Source organism: Squalius cephalus, assembly GCF_949319135.1.
Source record: "Squalius cephalus genome assembly, chromosome: 9".
In the NCBI taxonomy this organism is placed as follows: domain Eukaryota; kingdom Metazoa; phylum Chordata; class Actinopteri; order Cypriniformes; family Leuciscidae; genus Squalius; species Squalius cephalus.
The window spans coordinates 13,912,447-13,936,437 of record NC_137130.1 but is presented as its reverse complement, the minus strand read 5'-3'; the positions used below and the strand labels follow the sequence as shown (position 1 = coordinate 13,936,437).

The following is a 23,991-nucleotide window of genomic DNA, read 5'->3' as shown; positions in this document are numbered from 1 at the left end:
CGCAATGGTTAGAGGATTCATGGATCATCTGTAACAATTGGATTCTGCGACCTCTGGGCAGACACCCTGCATCTTTATCCACTCCACTTCTCTACCCCCACCACATGTTGTTGTTCAGTTAGTTGTTGATTTAGACATTGTGTAAAAAATACACTGTCAGCACTGTATTTGTTGTAATGAGGTTGCTGGCTGTTGAGGGAATGCACTTCTGTGTTGTTTTATGGATTCTAATAAATTGCAGACATGTGAGGTGTATTTAGGGCAACAATCTGGATCCTGTCCATGAGTTCTCACTCTCTTAAGAGAATGTGTATGGACAAAGGAAGAGAAACACTATATGACATCATGCATCTGTGTTTAAACTTTGACCCCAAACCCTAACTCCTCCCTTATTCTCTCTCTCTCTCTCTCTCTCTCTCTCTCTCTCTCTCTCTCTCTCTCTCTCTCTCTCTCTCTCTCTCTCTCTCTCTTGCAGTCAGCTATTTCACTTCATGTCCTGACATGTTGAGGAGCAAGAGGGGAGGAGATAAAGGACCAGAAAAACCGGTAAGCAGCTGGGAGCCGGTGAGAATATGCGAAAGAAGGAGCAGATTTCAGTCTGGCCAGCAGAACCATAAGACCTGCGAGGAGGAAGATAGGAGCAACAGAAAGACGTGAAGAGAGAGAATATATTTGAGACGAGTGAAGACTGCCACGGAGAAAACAAAAAGGAAAAACATGACCAGTGTTTATGAAAGGTGAGATTTTTTTGTTGTTTCTCTTTCACTCTCTGTCTTTCATTCTATCTTTAATTTTATTTCTTTATTGCTTAGGACAATTTAAGTTGAGGGTTGAGCCAGCAGCTTAACTTGCTTGAATATCCAAGCTCTCACTTTCATGGGAGTTTGTCAGATACGTTCAAACCCTCTTTCTATTTCTGTTTCTCTCTCAACCTTTCCTTCTCACATGTCATGGGCGAGTTAAATGCCAAGCTTTCATTTAAAGGTGAAGGGTGTAATTTCTGTGCCGCTAGCATCACCAAACGGAATTGCAAAAATAATGACTGTTTTCAATCAGTAAAAGGATTAATGTTTTTTGAGCGTAATAGGTAAAACAGCACCACCTGAATTCGGGGGCTTGGGAAGATGTTTTAGGTTGGGGGTGCTGTGTTTTTTGGGTGGGGGGGATCACCACATTTGAATGAGAAACAATATTGAGTCTATAAAACACGTTAGACATCATGAAGCACGTCAAGCGAACCGATGAGAACCCTCGTTTAAACAGCACACACTGGGACATTTGACTGCACATCACATTTCTGACATCAGTGATGCTGCTTGCAGTAGTAATGCAAGGGTTAAATAAATAAAAGGTTTATTGAGCTGTTTGCACACTGTCATATACAATAAAAGATCCTGCACAGCAACAGGAAATAAAAAATGAACAGTGTACGAGTGTGTATGTTTTAAAAAACGTAATTCAACATATAAACAACACTTTTTACTAGCCCACTTAAAAGTGTTTATTATAAATTCTGAAAAACAGCTGCAGCTCCCCCAGCAACCCTACTTCCCACGCCCCCGTCAGAATTGCATGGGATTTACATTACAGTATGCCAGAAGTCATTCATAAAGTGACCCAATCAAAAATGAATTTCCCTGAAAAGTTTAAACACTGTGGTATTATGAAAACATTCACAGTAACATTGGCTCAACAACCATTAGTTGGGAATGGCACAGTCTGTTTATACGACCAATTAGACAGTTTAAGTTTAAGTCATTATTAAGATTTTTTTTTTATTTATTTTTTTATATAATTTTAAAATACTTTCCTTTGTATATGGAATATATATATATATATTTATATATGTTTTTATATGCTAACTTGTTTAAACTTAGATAAAAAATATTATTATTATTATGACTTGTTTCTGCATATTAATTTGGGTTAGGAGAAAGTATTTAAACATTGACAGAATTACACCCTTCTCCTCCAGCTTTATGTTTGTTTTGTCTTACAGGGCTTCCGAGTAGCAGCATGACTTGGACCTACGGGATTGCAAAATACAAACACACCTGCAGCCAACAGTTATCTGAGGACACTCTCTCTGACTCTCCAATCCGGAAACCTTTCAATTTGCATATAGCCCAACGCAACCCTCTGCTCTTTCTGTGTTTACTGCAGTGCAAACATTGAAGGTTTGAAGAGATTCTAAGAGCACCTGCTTCGCTTGTTCTGTAAGGGACTATGGAAGAAGGTACATCCTCATGGTCCGTCCCTGTTTATCTCCAGAGGGCCAGATGAGGAGCATGTTACCCAGCTTGTTACGGGGCCGGCGGTTCTACTGCCGTGAATGGGCTCTCGAGAAGCTACAAAGATGGCTGGAGGCGCGAGATGCCGCCAAGGCTGTGGAGGGAGCGATCCATGTCTCTCCAGGGGTTCTAGTGACTGGGGGCCCGGGCACGGGTAAGACGGCCCTCTGCACAGAGCTGGTTTGGCCCCAGTCGGAAGCATGCAGGGCGGCAGGGTTTGCATCACGGTGTTTGGCCTGGCATTATTGCCAGCGAGAGGATGCGAGCAGTATTGAAGTGTGGAGATTTGTACTGGGGCTGGTTGAACAGCTGAAGGAAAGTCCTCTACTGGGACCAAACTATATGAAAGTGATTAGCAGTGCTGCTATTGCCGCTGTCCTGGAGCCCCTCTACTGCCAAAGAGCACCTGATGACACTTTTAAAAGGTTGGTGTAGATCTATCACAATTTATACATTGCAATGTCACAATATTATAAGTTGATTGCAAGTTTTTTTAAAGAGCATGTTTCCTCTGAACTGTATTGTATGAATGAACACATAAATTATTTAAATAATTAATAATTACAGAAATTGTTAGAAGAACCTTAATTATTAATGCAATATCATGAGAAAAAGAATCACAATTTATATCGTTATGTCATGATGTATATAAAACAGTGACAATCTTTCTTCTTGATTCACAGTAACTTACATTTCTTCTTGAAAATCATGTGTTTAAATAATGTACAAAATTATACTATTTTAATTTTTTTATATCTTAAACATTCACTATTTCAGCAGTTCTAATAATCACTTTGTCTTTACTCAGAATTTCTAACATTTTTCTGTTGCTTTTGCTCTGCAACAAATCACTCCCTGTTCAAGAACTCTTTGAACTCATTTCTTTCTGCCTTTAGTTCTCCAAGCATTTCATGTTTGCTCTCCAAGTATTACTTCTGTGAGAAATCCCAGATGTTTCACAGCTAGGCCTTTGGTGTACCTTACACACTCCCTCTGTATTTCACATTGTTTGTGCAAGGAAAGTGACGCTTCAGGCTTAGAACATTTTGTATTTCAACTATGAGTTATAAGGTAAAAAAAAAAAAAAAAATCAATTAAAACTTAAATTCAAGATGTTTTGTGTAAAAGTCATTACAGAAGTCACTTGTTTTGAATGTAATCCGCACCACTTAATCTTTTTTTTTTTTTTTTAATTAGTGTATTTCTGTACAATCCTAATCAGTTATACTTAGATAATGTAAATGCCTCAAACTTTGTTCTGTTATGGAGTAAAGGTCATAAACTGTTGAAGAACAACCCAACTGACATGTAGACATGCACATTAGCCCTATTGTGCTTTGGATGTAAACAGTTTTGGAGCCATGCTGAGGGCTTATTCAATGTTTATATGTCTTATGCATATGACATTTTGGGGGGAAAAAAGAAAAGAAAAAAACGGACAATTTAAAAATCATGCAAACACATTTTTCTTATATTTCCTGGTTATTTATAATAAGCTGATGTTTTTTTGTGTGTTTGTTATGAATATAAATGCACTCAGTGCATGGCATCTTGCTTGAACAAGGTTTCTTTTATTGTTTCCTACCAAACCCTCCCACCCCCTGTATTCTCCTCCTCCAATCGTATTTTTCGTCTGGTGCCCCTCAGAAAGACTCTGTCAAAGGCAGGAAAGGGGGCTATTGTTCTGCTTTTCTGCCACATATATTTATTTATTTATTCCTCTCATCGCAATAATGATGCCTATTCACAGTTATCACAATAGCCCAGCGTTCAGTGCAGATGGATGACGCTATTTACAACCTTCAGGGGAAAAATAGGGGTAAAGAGAATTGTGCCACTAGTTTCTGGAGTTGGTGAGGTCGCCATGCTGACAGCTTTCTCTATTCTCTCTTTTTTTTTTTTTTGCTTTTCGGTGTTTGCTCTTACACTAGTTCTTTCAGCTTTCCCTCACAGATCTGACGTACAGGCCCACATTTCACATTTGCCTTACACATGCTGACAAACTGCTGTGATGTTTTTCGCTGGTCCTGACAAGAGATTGTAAGAAGAGTTAATTATTTAGAGGTGAAATGCAAGTCTCAGTCCCTGCTGTATTCAACATGCTCTCTGATGTACATAAGCTATCCTTAACACTGTCTTCAGAGTGGAGATCACTTGTTGTCTTATAAATAATGTTTATTTTATCTGGACATGAACTTTTGTCATAAGGAAATAATTTTGTCTTTTGTCAGTTTGAAGCTCTAGATAGAGATATAGTTGTATTAAACAGAAAATGTATTTTAAGAGTATTGTATTGAAAAGTAGATCGCTAAATGTTTTGTCTAGCGAAATGGAATTGTACTTATAGCCATTGTAACTCATTCTCAGTTTCATTGTAACTCCTGTAATCTTCTGGCCTGACCATGACCACAACCTTTCTATTTTGTCCTCTACTGAAGTCAAAAAAAAAAAAAAAGTGTCACATAACTGTTCTTTTGAGCTTGATCTCTTAACCCTTCTCTGTTTGACAACTTTAACTAGCATGACCATTCTCGGGGTCAAGACAAGCCCATAGCTTGTCTTTGTGGACAGAATGAGTCAGGAAGTACATTTATTAGGTTGTTCAGCTCAAGCTGTGATCTGTGAGCATGTTAAAAGGGCATTAGCTCAACAAATTATGTGAGCCCACGTGTTGGAGATAAGGAACCGATAAACACAGCATGCTTGTGATTTATAAATTTTATGGCGGGAGTAAGAGAGAGGAACTTCAATACTGATCCGTGTAACCATAATAGACAGAATGAGGTGTGTTGTTTAAAACGCTTTGCTATTAAAGAAAGCGATTGTGGATCTTCATTATTATCAAAATATGAGCTATGATTATTCTATAGAGAACGCAATGCTTCCAGTTTGGGATGTTTTTTTTTTCCAATTCATTTTCTCAATCACAATTTAAAAAACAAAAACAAAGAAAGACTTCCATGGGCCAAGAGTCAAAAAAAGAGTCCATGGCCAAAGCAGTTAAGAAAGAAAGAAAGAAAAAAAGAAAGAAAGAAGAAAAGAAAATAATATATATATATATATATATATATATATATATATATATATATATATATATATATATATATATATATATATATATATATACATACATACATACATACATACATATATATACACACACAAGCTCACACACCGCTCATTGGAAAATATTGAGATTTATTTATACACACATAGTCTAAATGTGTAGGTAGTTCAAATTGATTAAGTCATTTGCAGTGCTTCAGTTGTAGATGGTTGCTCCTGAGCTCTTTGCCACAATTTACTAAATTTACACAAACATAATCCTCTGCTCATGCCACTGATTTAGGTATCAGGATGCTTTAGGTTGTATGAGGACGCTCAAACTGTGTTTTGGGAAATCAACCTATGAGTGGTTTGTAGTTGTCTCTGCATATTAGGCTGGGATAGATGAAAGTATTATACTGTATTACATTTAAGTGTTTGATTAACAGGGCAATCATATAGTGAGTGAAGTGGGTCAGTAATAAGAGTAAGACAGATAGGTAATTATGAGTCTGATAAAGCAGCACCTTCTCACTGTCAACTGGTATGCCCTGGAAGCAACAGGAAATCACTGAGCTTCCATAACACTGAGTCACGATGCCTCTGCAACCACACCTTAAGTCAGAAGAAGTGGCCAAAAAGAAAGAAAGGCTGAGGAATAAGAAAGCTTTAAAAAAAAAACATCCAAAGAACTCCCAGCATTTTAAAGGATGTTGTTGGGTTTGTTTGTTTTTTTCAAAATAAATTTGTCACATGATTCCATTCTATACAAAACAATGCCACATTTCTGAACTCTTGTTTTGATGTCAGATAAGCTCTGTTTTAGTTCTGAATTGACTTTCATTCATATGTGATGACATCTCTTTCCTATTTCCAGTTCTTAAAATGATTGATTTTTTATTTTTTTTTCATTTGCTCACTGTTGTTTAAAGAAATATATATATATCCTTGCTTCTCCTTCCTCCATTCTTCTGTTTCTTCTACCAAACTATTTTTGCCCTATTCCTGGTCACATTTTTTATTAAACTAAGACTTTATATCAGTGTCTTGCAGGTAAGGTTGATTCAGTTTTAAAAAAGTAATGTCTGTGTTGTTAAAGATGGTTTGATACTAGCAGTGGTCACTTGCTATCAGTGTTCTAGCTGAATATAATCAATTGTGCAGTCATGCTGGGTTATGCCTTTACTTTTGTATAATATATTTTAAACTCCTCCTTTGGTTTTTCTTTAGGGCAGTATTAGAGCCTCTCATGTCCTTGACACCACCAGCTCACAGTGTGTTTATTGTGGTGGATTCGCTGGACTCAGGGTGTTGTGGAGGTAATGGAATTGGAGAACGGTCAATATCAGGATCTGCGGCCACTCAGAGTTCCTCTATTGCAGAGCTCCTGCTCAGATACATACAGCTCCTGCCTCCCTGGATCTTGCTGGTCTGCTCTGCACGCCGACAGAACAAAGCCATATGCAAGATGTTCTCAGGTACACACTTGGATGATTCATAAACCACTTCATGAGCACTGAAATGTTAGATGATTAGCTTTACTGCTTTCTGTTGTGAATTGTTGTGAATCTGTCTTTAGAAACATTTTTAGTAACAAATGAATAATGTTCTCCACACTTGTATGACCACCCAAACATTCAGTATTACCAAACATACAGCTTATGACTGTTTGTTCTTATATCAGTATATTATGGCCGGGTCTTATGAGATGAGGGTCCCATAGCTCTTTGTGGATGACATCTGAAGTATAGCATTAAGAGACTACAATCTTTTGTACAGTAGTTGTGTGCATAGTTCAGCCTTTATAAACAAATTTGAATGCAAGGTTCTGAACCTAGGCTTGAAAAGCCTCGAGGACCATCATGTTTTACCTCTGCCCACGAGATGAAAATACTGGAAAGAAACTACTGTTGTTGGTCTACACAATTTGCTAAAAAATATATTGCAATTATTCTGACAAATGCTGCATTTGTAGTTATGATAAAAATCTCATACTGCTGCTAAATTTGATCTTTAAAAATCTTTTTTCCGCGTTAAGCGTTTTAGAATGTCCCGCTGTTTTTAGTAATTCAAATACTGCAACAGATGCTGTATATGGATCACAAGTGTCCAAAACGTGCATTTTGTTCACTTATTTTTGTTTTTCTTTTGAGATGGAAAATGGACAGGCCTATAATGTTTTGCCTTCCAGGTCTCCACGCCATTCACGTGACTGATATTACGTTTCAATTTTAATTTTGAAGCCCTAAAAAACTCATCATGATGCTTTATTCATTGTTGTATCTTATTTTATCTCTGATTTTGCTGCTCTGATTTTATCTCTTGCTTTTCTACCCTGCAGGTTTTAGGAGGTTGTGTCTGGATGACTTAAGAAAGCCTGCAACTGTACGAGATGTACAGCAATATATCCTGCGGAGGCTTGACCAGGACGGGGCTTTGAGAAGACAACTTACACCAGATACGGCTGAAATGCTTAATCTTTTGCACATCAAAAGTGGTGGATGTTTCTTGTTTCTTGAACGAGTACTAGATGGAGTTGCCCATGGTCTAGTAGGACTTAGAGAAATTCGGGACATTCCTGGCACACTAAATGGCCTTTACCTATGGCTCTGTCAGCGACTCTTTCCTAGAAATCTGTTTGTCCATATTAGGCCTTTGCTAAATATCCTTTTGGCATCCCCACAACCACTGACAGCTGATCAGCTCTACACTATTGCTAGAAGCCGTGACTCCTACCTTGGGATTGGAGACTTCAAAGCACAGATGGGTACTCTGGCATCTCTGTTTGTAGATGGCCCTGAGGGCAGTAAACTCCTCTTTCACAGCAGCTTTGCAGAATGGTTAACTGATGTCAAATACTGCACACAGAAGTTTTTGTGTTGTGTAAAGGATGGTCAACTTTCTCTGGCCATGTCCCTTTCTTTTCGAGCCAGTAGTTTGGGTACAGAGGAGACTTGCCAGCTGGCCCACCACCTCCTCAGCAGCGGAATCCATCAAGGGGAACCATCCCTCTTGGCACTGTGGTTGCTATGGACTGGAGTTCCATCTCTTAATAGTGCCAGAAAAGACTGTTCTTCTAATGTGCTATCACCTCCTCATACACCTGTATTAGTTCAGCAAGATGTACTTCAGCTCTTAATGAAAAGTGGAATTTACCCTGCAAGCTGTTCCCCTGACAATAGCTCCAGTGTGGGGGTTCACTGTGTTGGGGGAGGAGGCAGGATAGTTCGACGAGCATTACAGAGGGAAGACTCTGTGAGAGCTCTTCTTGACAGTGGCATCAGTGTGAACCGTACAGACCCATCAGATGGACGGACTTTACTAGCATCTGCAGCCCATGCTGGACTTGTAGATGTAGCTGTATTGCTGTTATGCCGTGGAGCAGACCCCTCAGTGAATGACAACCAGGGGCAGACTGCACTGACGCTTGCTGCCAGACAAGGCCATGCTGGTGTACTACAGGTGTTGCTAGAGTGGGTGCAGAAGCAAGGGAGCAAGAGTCCTGCAGCACAGGCCCTGCTGGAGCATGTTGACAGTGAGGGATGGACTGCTCTTCGTTCTGCTGCATGGGGTGGCCACAAGGAAGCTGTGCGTCTACTTCTGGAAGCTGGGGCAGAGATTGATGGGTGCGATTCAGATGGCCGGACAGCCTTACGAGCAGCAGCATGGGGTGGACATGAGGAAATTCTGTTGACCCTCCTTAAACATGGTGCTGAAGTAGACCGTTCAGACCGTGAGGGACGTACTCCACTAATAGCTGCAACCTACATGGGTCACAAAGAGGCAGTGGAAATACTTTTGGATGCTGGGGCTGATTTGAATCTTGCAGATGGGGACGGACGTACTGCTCTCTCTGTTGCTGCATTGTGTGTGCCGTCAGCAGCTGGAGGACGAGGACATGGAGAGGTTGTAAATCTTCTTTTGGAGCGCGGTGCTGATCCAGAACATAAGGATAGAGATGGAATGACCCCTTTACTACTAGCCTCTTACGAAGGGCATGAGGAAGTGGTTGAACTCCTCCTGGAAGCTGGAGCTGATGTAGATGAAAGTTCTGGAGCTCATCCCTCTGCTGTCACTCCTCTTCTTGCGGCTGCAGCTATGGGACATGCTGGCACAGTTAATCGTATGCTGTTTTGGGGGGCAGCAGTGGATGGCATCGATGGAGAAGGCCGCACCGCTCTCTGCTTGGCTGCAGCAAAGGGTAGCGTTGAAGTTGTAAGAGCACTGCTGGACAGAGGTTTGGATGAGAATCACAAAGATGATCTGGGCTGGACTCCACTGCATGCTGCAGCTTGTGAAGGTCACAAAAGTGTGTGTGCAATATTGACAGAGCGAGGTAGCATGGCACGTGTGGGTGAGCTTGATGTGGAGGGTCGGAGCCCTCTAATTCTAGCAGCACAAGAAGGGCACTGCAGTACAGTCAGGCTGCTTCTAGACCGAAAATCACCCATTGATCATCGTGCATATGATGGACACTCCGCACTCAGTGCGGCTGCTCTGCAGGGACATCGGGAGATTGTGGAGTTATTGATGCGTAGAGGGGCTGACACTGATGTCCGTGATGCTGAAGGAAGACCTCTTCTTTATTTGCTGGTCCTGGAGGGCTGTTTAGACATGGCCACCCTACTCATAGAAAAAGGTGGTGTCCCTCTGGAGTCAAAAGATGCAGAAGGGCGAACTGCACTCCACGTAGCAGCTTGGCGAGGAGACTTGGAAGGTATTGAACTGTTGCTGAAATATGGAGCTGACCCAAATGCAAGAGATCTTGATGGTCGGCCTCCTTTGCACTCTGTGGCATGGAGAGGTCATGCAGCTGCTGGCAGGCTGCTCCTTAGGGCTAAAGGTCTCAATGTAGACCTGGCTTGCAAACAGCAGGGTGCCACAGCGCTTAGCATTGCTGCTCAGGAGGGGCATGCTGAAATTGTGGCCATGCTTTTAGAAAAAGGTGCAGAACCAGACAATGTGGATCGTTATGGTCGCAGCCCAGTAAAGGTAGCAGGAAAACAAGGTCATTTCATGATTGTGCGACTTCTGGAAAACTATGGTGCAAAGCCCTTTTCAGGTCTCATACCATTTTCACCCAGTGGAGCTTCCAACACCTCTTACCTTTCAGCCCTAGTCAAGACCCGTACGTCTCTTAGTTCAGGAGAGGTGGGTGTTGATGGAGTTACATCTTCTCCATCCTCGACCTCAGTTTCTGCCTCCTGTTCCCCAGCTTCGACTGCAGAGCGTTTCCACTCCATTCCTGCCTCACAGACTTCCTCCTCCACCTGCCACTCCCATGCCACAGTACAGACCGTGCCTGCTGACAGCCTAAATTTCATCCAGCAGATACAACAACATTCACTTTCTCGTTCCCGCAGTCGTCCATCCACCTTGCCTCTTCCTGGTTCCAATCCTGCCAGTCTTCAGGGCAGAGCATCTAGGCATAATCAAAAGTCTGTACCCAAGAGCAGTCCCACACATGAACAGTGCACCTTCACTGAACTGCCTGACTCAGAAAACCCCTTAAAAGGGCTTGGATCAATGGGGGATGGTAACTACCTCTTAAAACCTAAAACTCCTTACATCATAGAGGATGTGATTGAGAAGAGCCACAAACAAGCTGGAGGAGTTGATCTAAAGTGGAACTCTGTTATGGCTTCCTTAGGGGTGATGCCAAACCAAGAGGTCCCAATTAGACAGACAAAAATTAGGGAAAGCCCCCCTTTGGGGTATCCACCTTTTCTCATCCAATCCCATGGACAAAAAAATGACTGGGGGGGAATTCAAAAGACATCCATGTCTCCAATCATTGACCTTTCAGCTATTTCCCCACATAGTGCCTTACCTAATGAGTCTATGTTTAACATGACAACTACTGACCCCCAGCTGAATCTCAAACAGGCAATTAAGCTGCAGTTTGAAGGGCCGACCAGTGCAGCACTTTACAAGCGGGAAACTCCGCTCTGAGGTGAGGCATTGAGTTTCACACATACAAGAACAATACATTTGTCTTGTAATTTGTCAGTTATCTAATAAATGGGAATTTTATTAATTGATTAAGATTTTATATTTGTATGTAGTATGTCCAAAATATGTGTTTTATCAGGCAGTTTTCAGATATGCCAGATTGAAGTAAACCACACTGTACTTTGAGCTGCAGTATTTATGATCGTAACTTGGAATGTCTGGAATTCTAATGACAACTTTGTCTGTTGTAGGCAAACCTGGGCATTTATGATTTCAAGGAGGTGAGGGTTGTGTGGGTAATCACTGCACTGTGTGGGAGATGTTAAGAGTAGAGGAGGATGGCAGATGAGAGTGTTATAACACACTGACCTCCACCTCTCTTTAACCAATTGACCCCAAGGCACAAAGAAGAGGGAAAGGCCTAGAGGAACCTGAGTTCAAAGGCTCAAGCTGTGTACATTCCAGAGCTTTTCCTCCTTATGCCGTCACAATGGAGAGCAGCTGGCAATCTCTCATACTCTGTCACACAATTACAGGAAAATATATTTACATTCAGAGGGACACTTATGGATATTTCCTCTGCTGGTGTTGTGCATTTACAAAAGTTGATATATGTACCCCAGGGATTTTTGTGCACATTTTAACTCGGCATGAATGACAACTTTTCATAGGCCGAACAGCTGTTCACTCTTTTTTCTTCATACACACACTCATTGTGCTAAGAAGTGCCATCTTTATTTTATTTTGTTCAAAAGAATGTGGTCAAAACTGGAAGGTATCTACAATTAAAATATTAAATGTCTGTGATTTTCAGTACATTGCTCTGGTTTACACCCAGGCTTGGACTTGCTAAAAAAGGGCTTTTTCAAAGCGCCACTGTCACTTAGTGGCTTTATATGCTAGACCAGGTCATTAGCAATGTTTCTGTCCTTTAAAGATGTTTCAGGACATAGATGTGTCACTACTTATTTACATTGAGTTTTTAATTTTCACGTACCATCTACCTATCAGCAAGGCAAATTAACATTTTAAAGCTTCATTCCAATTGAATTATATAGAGAGATGGGAAAAAGAAAGTGAGAAGTTATCGTTCTAAAAGCAGACAGATGTAGTTAGGGAAGGATATATAAGTGATCTCAAATACATGTACATGTTCATCAGAGCATGACTAGATTTGAATGGAAGGTCATAAAAACCTTATAGGTGTGACAGGAAGAGAAAGGGATGTGAATTTAACACACTGCCATAGGTAATTTATAGTGTTTTGTATGTTAAAATTTATTGAGATGCACTAATTAAAACAATGTATATGATTTTGTGTCTTTGTGCAAATTTGTATGGAGAAGAAGCAAGCAAACCTGACACCCCTTTGGTTTGCATGTGTAACCCCTACTCGCCTCACTCTGAGCAGGACTCGAATTGGCATCTCCGGCATGGGAGGCGATAACCATTTTTGCATTATCATGATTTCATTGGTTATATTACAAAATCAGCGAAATCATAAGAGCTTCATAGTATAGTTCACCCCAAAATATCATTAATTCACCCTCATGTCTTTGGAAAGCAGTATGGGTTTTTTTCTAACATGGAACAGAAATATTTAGACAGTTTGTTTTTTGTATTGCTCTGTAGTGTACAGAAATGTAAATACAAGAATGAATGAATGAGCTTTGAAAATTGTGGAAGGAAAGTTTTTTTAGTTTATAAATTTTTAACAGAAATATTAATGTGGACAAGGACATGGACATTCATGATTAACAGAAAAAAAGATTTCAGATGTTTTCTGTCCTTTTGAGTTGGTGTGTAGCCTATATTTCCCCTATGGTTTAAATGTGAAAATGTCACACATTCTTCAGTGAGCTTTTCCTTATTTGTACATCCTCAGTAATGGTTAACTCTTGTTTCTTCTCTCTCCCTCTGTCTCTCTCTCTCTCACACACACAGACACGTCTCTCCCTGTGAGGGGTATTTTTTATTGCCTCTCTAAAGTTTACTTGCTACTTCCATAAACCCCCTCAAAGCAAACAACTGTGGCTATGTGCAACAAGCAGAATTCTGCTACTCTTTTGACAATTTGCCTGTTGGTCATACAGCCACAAATATGGACACTGCTTATACTGTAATGTACACACAATAGCCACAAGATTCAGCAAAAACTGTTACACACAAACACTGCAATGAAAGGTTTATTGTTATTATTATTATTATTATATGACCAAAGGTAAATTTCATTAAGACGTGCAACACCAAACACTGTGACAAACTCTTCCTCTCAAGTTTGTCAACTAGAGAAAAGCTCCATATTAATAATTATCCATAAGCACATTATTATAGGTTGCATGAGGATCTCAAATATGCAGCTGCATACTGAGACTTGTGGTAAAACTGTTACTGTTACAACAAGCTAAGACTCATAAATGCAATATCAAAAGGTTCACTATGCCATTATCATCCATTTAAAATTCTCTTTGAAACATTTTAATTTCTCAGACTACTGAGACATTTTAAAACATGTCATTTCCATTTTAAAAGTTAGTCATCTGTGTTCTTTCTTTTTTTATTCCAAGACATAACTAGTCTTTACCTGGCTGATGTGGTTTGGGGTTGCTAGACAAACTGCAAACTCAGGCATTCCTCTATAATGAAGGACAACTTGCACCCAGTTCTTTTATAGGTGGGATTTTTTTCCCCTGTAGACACTGCAGGATACATTTTTATTTGAGACGTTTTAAGGGCCATCTAACATTCCTTTCTAAATAACATTCTTAGATGCTTTATTCATTGCAACCATTATATGGGATCTCTCAGACAAGATGGCGGTGTAAAACATTTTTACAGTAATTATTAATAAAGCACACTATAATATCTTTATTAAAAATCTTAAAAGAAATAATAATAAAATAAACAATGGAAAATTTACAATTAAAATATTTATTGTTAAAAAATATGTAATTTCCTACAACAATTCTAGAAAGGAGCAAGTTGAACAGGTTCAGCTTTCTGGGAAGTTCATCTACCCATGTTTTCTCACAAGATCACATCCTACACTGATAAAAATAAACAGATTATCTGCAATGAAAGTGTGTCTTAAACTGTTAAAGGTCATTCATTGCACATTAGGGGAAAAGGGATGTGTGGACTTGTGATGAAAACCTTAGTCAAATTAATTCCGGATTCAGTCTCACACAAAGTTAAAGACGAGGTTCCGCTTCCTGACAAGGAGACACCACATCCTCTTAGAGTGTAAACAAGGGAGAGGAAAACCTTTCTATTGAATAGCAAGCCATTTTTAGGGCACAGGAAGGATATCACAAAGCATGAAACTTTTATTTCAAAAAAATTCTGTATGAAACGAGGAGATAAACTCTTATGTAGACCCTCTTAGAAATAAGCAGATGTCATTTTGATTAGAGTATAGCCATCCTGGTCTTTGTGAACTAGCCAAAAGAATACGTTTGGCCTAAATTCAAACTGTAAAGATATGGCAGACTGGGTGTGTTTGTTACTCAACATGCCCTGTTGAGCTTCGAGAGGCTCTCATACAGCAAGTCGTTATAGAACTGGGAATTAAAACATTCCAGTGGTGCTGGTTCACTTTTTAAGATTTCAGTCTTACCAAGAATATTTCACATTCACCAGTTAAATTCCTGTTGCTCCAGGTGTAAGCAGATTAATGATGAACAGAAATGCTCAAACAGAAAAGCTTTTTTAATGATATATTTTAAGAACAGTAAAATACATTAACACATATGTAATAATATATATTTTAGAAAGCACAAAATGTATACATTTGAACAGGAGCCTTGTTCATTATATGCATTTGCGTTATGAATGGTTTAATTTACTTTAAGCCGTTTTATTTTTAATTCCATTCTTCATTCATGAAAGATCCTTTCCAAAGCATTACAAAATGCATTAACATGTGCATGTATCATTACTGCCTCCTGCTGGTAAGGTTCTTCGGTTTCAATAGCATATAGTATTGTCAAAAAGTCATGTATTGTGAAAGAAATTACAATCTATAAGCAATAGAAGCAACCAGGGATTCAAAACTAATGTCAAGACACACTCTATGAAAATCTACATAGCAACATGCCAAGGTCAGTCAACTGTATTCTATCTGAGTTTTCCTTTAAAAAAAAAAAAAAAAGTAAATAAAATGTCACACAAAAGTCACACACACCACCTTCACCTCTACAAAATATACCACAAAATATTATTCTGGTCAAAAACTGGTCACGTGAGTATGAATACTGAATTATCAAATGGGTCAAGCCGCACACTGTGTGGTTAAATGGTATGTAGATAAGAGGGATTTCAACATTTTTTAATAAACATCTAAGTAAATATAGTATTCATCTCTACTCTTATTGCTTATTGTAGGTTGTCAAGCCCTGCTATATACCATGCAGTATGATATTGCACTAGCAGCAAATAGTACATTTTTATTGTTTGCCAAATATTCATATGTTGCCAAATACTCATCTCATTCAGTGACATCTTTCTTTTGAATCTTGAGCTTTGTGGTAACTTCATTTGTACTGATATATTTTAATGCAGTGGTGCATGCTATCTGACACAACCAGGAGATCATGTGGTAAAAGTGCCAGTCCACGAGGGCTGCTCAGTCCATCAGACACAATCACTCGCCCTGCCCCTTCAGAAGGATAAAGAAGCACTCTATGTTTGTCTCCCCAGTCTGCCACCAACACAGCCCCATCCTTATCAACGCAGAGGCCCCAGGGACAGGAGAGTACAGGCCCTAAGCTGGGACACACACCCAGGATTCGTAAGGTGTCCCATCCTGGTCCTAATATCTTCACACAAGGCTCCTGCCCCATTTCACTGCCTCGCTCAGACACTGCGACCAGACCAGAGTGCAGGCATGCTGCAACCAGATAAGGCCTGTGGAAACCGGTCACCACAGTGCGTTCCAATCTGGAACCAGTTTTAGGTTCAAGTTTCAGTGCAGTAAGAGTACCCTTTCGTATATCTGCAACTAGGAATTCATCTCTTTGGGTAACTGTCACTCCCCTCGGTGCTTCCAACTCATCTCGAGGCACTCCTGCAATGTAGGGTCCTCCTCCAAATGTTTGGAGGAGACGCCCATGCCGACTAAGGATCAGGAGAGCCCTCTCTGCTGCACAGCTCAGAGCAATCAGACCCTTGGCATTAACGGCCACATCAAAGTAATTACGGCAGCGTCGTGAGGAGCCTCCTAAGTCGTTACTTGTTGTCACTTGTTGTAGGACGTTGCCATGGGCATCAGTTACCTGGACACGAGCATTCCCACAATCCACAAGGAACAGTTGACCTTGCGGTGTTGCGTGGACACCACTGGGTAGCGTGAGATCAGCACGTCCTGAGCCTTGTTTACCAAACTGCCGGACAAGGCGCACCTCCTCTGGTGCCAATGATTCCTCATCCTCCTCTAACACTAGGAGGGCTGGCTCACTCCTCTCTCCCCGCATTCTGTTCTCATTTAGAGAATTCTGCCGTCCTGCTGTAAGGTGGTTCAGTCTTTTCTGAGATGAGTTATCGATAACAGACATAGAAAGCGAACGAGGCACTCTGGAGCAAGTAGCGTGTGGTTGGGTGCTCTTTTGAGAGAAGTTACCATGACTGGGACAGGATTTAGTCCGTGACACCTCGCTTTGTTTTTGGAAGGTGGAACTTGAGGACATTTGACTCTTGGAAACAGACCATATGCTTGATTGCGGTGTTCTGGTTTCACTGAGCGGTCTGTTACAGTAGGAAAGGTCAGCAGCTGATCTGGAGAGGCGAGCAGTAGGACGCAGGGAGTTGGAGAAATCCCTGGGGGAGCTGACAATGAAAGTGTACCCAGAATCTACACTGTCTGCAGGGGATGGTGCACGGTTTTGTGGGTGGTCATCTGAGGATGCACTTAATTGGGAGCAAGACCTGCCATGAAAGAAGTTGTTGTTGCTGCCTTGACTAGAGATGATCTCTCTGGGGCTTTGTGGTGATGAGTGTGTGCCATACCTTGATGTTTCTCTTGAAGATCCGGTCCTTCTGGCATGATTTTTATGGTCAAACTGATTCAAGAACCAGCCACCTTGTTCTTGGTGACCTTGCTCTGGAGATGGAGAGAGTTCTTTTTGTCTTTTTGCTCTCTGTGAAGCAAACTGTGTGATTGGTTCATTTTGTATACAAGCAAAATCCTCACCCTCTAACTCACCATGACTAAGGGATGGTACAGCCAAGAAGAGCTCATCTCCTTTGCATTCAGATGTAGGCGATTCACACTCATCCTCCTGTGATGAATCACGTTCACATGGGACTTGTTTAGGGGACCAGTGACGCAGTTGTGGGGACTGGCGTTTTACGTCTTCTCCTGATTCATCATCACTTCGGGCTGACAAACGGAGCTTCCGGACAACCCTCAAGTTGCTACTAGTTGATGAGTGCCTTTGATTAAGCCCAGGAGATAGAATTTGGTTCTGCCCAGGAATTGTTCCATCAGGCGTACTCTGGCCTTCTCCACCGACATGAGCCCCACTGCGTATTTCAGTGGCATGGAGGGAACACATTTGCCCCAGCTGCCCACAGCCTCCTACAGGAATATGAACATTGTGATCTTGCACATTGATATCACCAAAGGTTACAGCGTTTGGTTGGGCACTTGGTTTAAAAGATACACGTTTGAGTGTAAGTGAGACTTCCCAAGGCTGGACCAGTTCTGTAACGCCCTTAAGAAGCTGGTCCCGCTTCTGATCCCCCTCTCGATTTTTACTACCATCACCACCACAACTTTTCCTTATTAGCTCTCGAAGTTTAATGACTTTATATAATCGCTGTTCTACTAATCTTTGTCCAACCCTTATGGCTGCTCCATTCTCCCTCTGCACCTCTTCCAGTCTGCGCTGTAGATCCCTGTGATCCTGTTCTACCCTTTCCAGTAGACGGTGCTCCTCCCTTTGTGCTCCAAGCAGTGCACGCTCCACACCTCGAACTACTGTCTGCGCTTCAGTCACTTGTTGCTCCCGCAGACGCCTGAGGTCTGTTTCACATCTTGCCAAATCACATAGGGCCTGGGTAGCCCAACATGGTAAGGAAAACGAAGATCCTACAGGAGTAGGCTTTGAGTCCTCATGACCTTCTATGTCTGACTGTGCTGATGGGCTTAGAGGGGGCTGTGGAGATGTACTACGGGAAGTCTTGTTGCTCACTGGAGAGCCAGCAGACATCTTTGCAGAGAATTTGTAGAGGCTATTTGCAGAGGCTTGTATCAAGGCCTATTTTGGACCTGTTAAGAAAGGTACAGAAAAAGAGGGGTTAATACTGAGGCCATTAGAAAAATGATCTTCATTGCAATAAATTGTATTTAATATTAAGGTATTTATCATTAAAAAAATATTATCATGGTAATCACATAATTTTTGAACAATTGTCTTTGTCTAATAACTTAATATAACATTCAAGCACAAAACAAACTGAGGTTATGAAATTCATCAAATGATTCTCTCTTAGGTGAAATATTTAATCTTAATTATTTGGATATTAATTTGATCAATTTTACTGTCAAACAGGTTTCACACCAACAATCACATTTTATGTGACAGATTAGATAAGTAAATGTTATTATTATTTTTTTTTGCATCTGTATATAATTTAATGTAACGCGAATTAAATGTTTAACCAGCAAGGCTTTAAAACATACAAATAATAAACTTTTGTGAATAGCAGAATCCCATCATAAATTACATTTTAAAATATATTAAAACAGAAAACTTTTTACGGTATTTTAAAAAGACTTATTTCAAAAACTTTTTTTTTTTTTTAAACCTTAACTCAAGGTAAGTAATGCACTACCTGCAATTCAACCTATTGTAATGTTGAATAAATAGCAGAATCCCTTGAGTGTAACTCTACCTCTGCATTAACATGTGATGTGAATGTACATTGCATTGTACATTTAAGACATAAGTGCAGGATAAAGCTTTTGACAATGGCAAATCAGCTGTTCTCCCGTAGTAGACGGAAATTCAGACTGCTGAAAATTCAAGTTTGCCATCTAGTAGACGGTTGCTGTAGCCTGGCAAGCCAGACCTACATCAAGATGTTAGGTCTGGCAACTCTCCATAGACACGGCTCAATCCGAGGGGTGGGATAAACGGCTGTCATTCAAATTCCCTCTGCACGCAATAGAGAGCCTAAGTCCCTCCCCTTCCGGTCGACCACCATGGGACCTTATTTCGGAAAAATATTGTATGGGAGTCAATGGCGAGAGACAACAAATATTTTGATCTCGTTTGAATTGTGCCCTGATTTACACATATGATGTTTGTCAATTTAAAAGATACATTTTAAAGTCAAGAAAGTCGCAGCTTGATGTAAAACTGCTGAGGTATAAGACTGTGAAAATACGTAATTACAAAGACTACAAACCCAGAAGGCGCACATGCGACGTCACACCTTTTCTCTCAATGAATGAAGCTAACTTTACTGAAGCTAACGTCTGTCATTTTTTCTATAGTCTTACATTATAATCGTAACGTTACGCCATCATGCCTGAGTGTTTTGAGCCAGAATACACACATACGAGCAACGGATCTTGTGACGTACATAGTGCGAGACGAGAGATGTAGTTCATTGAGCGATTTTCACATAAAACTAAACGTTACTCTTCTGTTTTATGACAAACTGCGACTTTCTTGACTTTCATAATTACCTTCTAAATTGACAAACATCATATGTGTAGTTCAGGGCACAGTTCAGACGGAATAAAAAGATAAGTTATCTCTCGCCATTGACTTCCATACATATTTTTTCCGAAATAAGGTCCCATGAGCCGGAAGCGGAGGGGCGGGACTTAGGCTCTCTATAGGACAGCGCTTCAACCAACCAACCTTAGTTGATAGATTCAACTTTTGAATCTGGCCGGCAAAACTACGAACATATCTTCCTTTTTTAAGAATGACTTAAGTGCCGTTCTTTGCTCTTTTCTCAAAGAAAAACTTAACTCCAAGTCCTCCAGAGTCACGGGCAAAGCCGATTTGAAAGACTGTTCGCCAGAAGCAGCAACTCGTCTTTGTTTTCAAGTAGCAGGGTCGCAACTCTGTCATTATTATGTTAAGCCCGCCCCGCCTACTCTATACGCGATGTGATTGGCCTGACCCAATTTAGGTTTCTACAGCTCCGAAAGTCAACGGAGAGTTGCTAGACTACCCTGGCTGCAAAATACATTTTGCTGCCGCTAGGATGCGTCTAGATTTCTAGGCTACGGTTGCTGTATAACGTCACGAAGTTGCTTTTAAAGTCACGCATGCGCAACAGAATGCCGTTGCCGTTCCATCAGCAGCTGTTGCTTAAAGTCCCTATTCTCTCAATTATTGCAATGTTATGCAATTAATCTTATGATCATTAACGCTGCTATTACATCAAAATATCTTATAGTTCTGGATTATATCCTGAGAAAATTTAAAAAATTAACAAGCTAAACAAAGAAGCAAACAAACTGCAAAAAATGCAGAAATAGGAGAATATAATATATTTTTTAAGTTTTCATCTCAACCTTTTTTAATGTTATATCTAAGAAGTTTCTTGGAGACAAAAACACAACACTCAGCCCATTGTTTCAGGCTCTTGTACGGACTAAAAGTAAAAAGCTTACTCTGGGAATTTGATATGGTTTGCTGTCTTGAGGAACAGTTGCTGAACACATTTGAGAGGGCAGATAGTGAAACCAGACCAGAGAACAAAGGATGCACATTTTGTTTGTCTTCTCTGACTGTCTTTATATAATCGATGGAACAGCTATGGAACATTTAGTTGATTATGCAACTGATTATTTCTTTGCCAATTATTATTATTATTATTATTATTATTATTATTTCTATTACTTAGCCTATTTAAGAGATGCAAAGAAAATATTTCTTTCCCACTGGCTGTACTGATGAGCATGTGATAAAAACAACTTTGACCTTGACTGACAGATGGAAAACTGAGAAACTCTGACAGAACTGAGGAATTGAGGGAACCAATGATTGGCAAGAGAGACTACTGGAAAACACATGGCAGAAAAGTGAAAGACAGACAAATGCAAGCAAAGGCGAGGGAGAGACAGATAGAAGAAAGAGAGTCCGAATTTCTAGCACTGAGGAGATCATTAGCATTTCAAATTCAGGGAGGCAGACAGTTGAACGAAAGAGGACAGCATATATGTGGGAGGCATAAGACAGACTAAAATGAAAAAAAAAAACTGAGAAGTGCACTTGCTCTCCATTGTTCACTTGTATTCTCACTCTGCAGTCTTCTTTTTCAGCACTTCAGGCCCCTTCAAGCTCAGTGTGACATCAGGCACAACGTTCTGATATACTTAATTCATGATGAGGTATGAAGCAGTCGAGTCCAAAGTGCGCATGTGTAGTGGGAGGAAGAGATATTGAAAGTAAAGAAAATTAGGTTATTATCAGAGGACATGAATATTCATGCTGTGAATACACCGTCTGATAGCAGTGTGTACTTGAGATGCATGATAAACATCACAATTGCTCTAAGATAAAAAAAAAAAAAAAACCTAAGTGGGATAAATGGGAATGAACTGAAGTAAAAGTTTATCAATTACTTTAGTTAATCAACTAAAGTTAAAGCTTATATTAGTTAAATTCACATATACTATCTTAGAACTTGACATATATATATATATATATAGAGAGAGAGAGAGAGAGAGAGAGAGAGAGAGAGAGAGAGAGAGAGAGAGAGAGAGAGAGAGAGAGAGAGAGAGTCAAGATCTTGTATACAAGTATGAGCATTTAACCAATCAGGTATTTCAATATATATTCACATTCAGGTATTTGAAATTGAACCTTCTTTGTGTAATGCTATTTTAATGGCACTTTTCCTGATTGGTTCTGTTCGAGAGACAGAGCTATAAAAGAGAGGAGGGACAAGATAGAAATATAGATGTCAGCAAGAAATGCCAAGCAGAAAAAAAAGAAGAAAAAAAAAAAAAAAAAAAAAAGACATAAGGGACTGTTCACTGTCACTCTATTTGCCAATTCAGCAAAGTTGTCTCTGTGTGTAGTTTTCTATAAAATAAATAAATAAAAAAAGTCTGACAAACAAAAGCTAAAACTTTATAAGCACTGATGATATTCAAGCGATTTTTTGGTCAGGATGTATAAACATTTTTAAAAAGTTGTTGTCTTAGTCCACAGTCAAGGTGAACTTATGTCTTTTGTATGCTAATTTACAAAACTGGAGATAACACCAATTCATTACAAATTTTAACTGTCATTTGCATTATTGTAACAGTACATGCAAAGTCATTTGATATGGTGCATGTGTTTATGTGTTCTCCTGTGTCTTTTCCTCTCATATTACTTCTTACATTATCTATGAGGGGTTGCTGCAGTTGAACTCTGCGTATTGGCTTTGCACAAGAATGACAGTGAAAAACAGCAAAAACAATTATTTTTAGTGCACAAATAACCATTATCAAACTAAATCTAGGCAAAAGCAATAAAACTAGTCCACTAAACAAACTGCAAACTGGCAGTGCCAGATAACGATATGAATAATTTCCAACTTATTTATAACCACATAAATGAAAAAAGCAATTCACATTTATATTCTTTAACTACACTTTAAAAGCATTGTGAAACATTTAATTCCATTGTATTGCTTAAAAGACAATTCATTAAAAGAAAAGAAAAATTGTTCAAAAAGAACTTAGTATTTGACTGTTTATTACTATTTAAAAAAATACTTTGTCTTCAATTATAAAATTGTATTAAATTTGTAAGTCTTACCTGTGTGTCTTTCACCTGCTCCTTTGTCACTGCCCTCCTGTCTCTCAAGCAGGTTTTTTTCCCTCTTGCTAGTTGTCCCACTGTTGCTAGGAAACTGTACAAAACAAATTCAATTAACTACCAGTAATCTAAGTAGACCCAAAACACCTTTTGCGAAGAATGAATTATGCAAAATTAAAACTATATTCTAAATTTAAAGGTATTTATTTATCACAACGTGCAATTAAACTAATTTCAGGGACTTTGGAATTTGAATAGCCATCTACACGTCTCCTGCACCTTATATGTTTATTTCAATACAGGAAACAATATATTTCAAATACAGCACCGTTATGAAATTCCTCGTAACGTTACTTAGAATTTTTCAAAATGATAATTTTCTGCAGTTAATTCAATTCAAACGTACCCAATTTTTTAGGTAGGCCATTTATATATTATAAACTTTAATTATGCATTTATTTACATAAAAATGAACAATGAAGCACTGGTCTTCGCTCATGGAAAAACAATTTTCCGTTAACTAAACTAGACTGATCTGACATGAGAAGAGAAATTTCAGCTACTGGATAGCCAGCTCCATGAGTCACTAATCAACAAAATGGTAATCCTGTGGGAGTTTGAGGACCTTTGGCTGTATATCAAAGTGTTCTCTTCACACTGTAGGCTACATCTATGAAGAGCACTTAACTAATCAAGACTTCTGATGCAGCACAGAGACTGTAAAAGTCCATAGTACAAATGGAAGATCTAGTTGCTTCTACAGGTAGTTGCTGAAATAATTTTGCTTTATGCACATGTATATAATCACCTCAGGAGGCCAAGTTACACTTAATAACATAATAAGTAATCATGTACTAGATTGATTGAATGTTCAACATGAAATAATGGTGAATGCAAGTCAACAAGCTCATCAGATACAGCTGAAGTCT

At 39.6% G+C, this 23,991-nt stretch overlaps 1 protein-coding gene across 1 annotated transcript; it reads left to right on the top strand.

Moving 5' to 3' along the window:
- The first annotated feature begins 475 nt into the window (after positions 1–475).
- ankrd50l (ankyrin repeat domain 50-like) lies at positions 476–12,600 on the top strand. Its single transcript, XM_079881727.1, has 5 exons — positions 476–737; positions 2,000–2,716; positions 6,567–6,814; positions 7,678–11,289; positions 11,540–12,600. The coding sequence occupies exons 2-4, from the start codon at positions 2,247–2,249 to the stop codon at positions 11,286–11,288; spliced, it is 4,329 nt and encodes a 1,442-aa protein (XP_079737853.1). The 5' UTR covers positions 476–737; positions 2,000–2,246; the 3' UTR covers position 11,289; positions 11,540–12,600.
- Positions 12,601–23,991: the final 11,391 nt, after the last annotated feature.

Excerpts from the sequence above, each read along its gene's own strand:
- ankrd50l (XM_079881727.1), top strand. The coding sequence starts at position 2,247 with ATGGTCCGTCCCTGTTTATCTCCAGAGGGCCAGATGAGGAGCATGTTA. Across the intron at positions 2,717-6,566 it reads CCTGATGACACTTTTAAAAG|GGCAGTATTAGAGCCTCTCA; the intron begins GTTGGTGTAGAT and ends GTTTTTCTTTAG. Across the intron at positions 6,815-7,677 it reads CATATGCAAGATGTTCTCAG|GTTTTAGGAGGTTGTGTCTG; the intron begins GTACACACTTGG and ends TCTACCCTGCAG.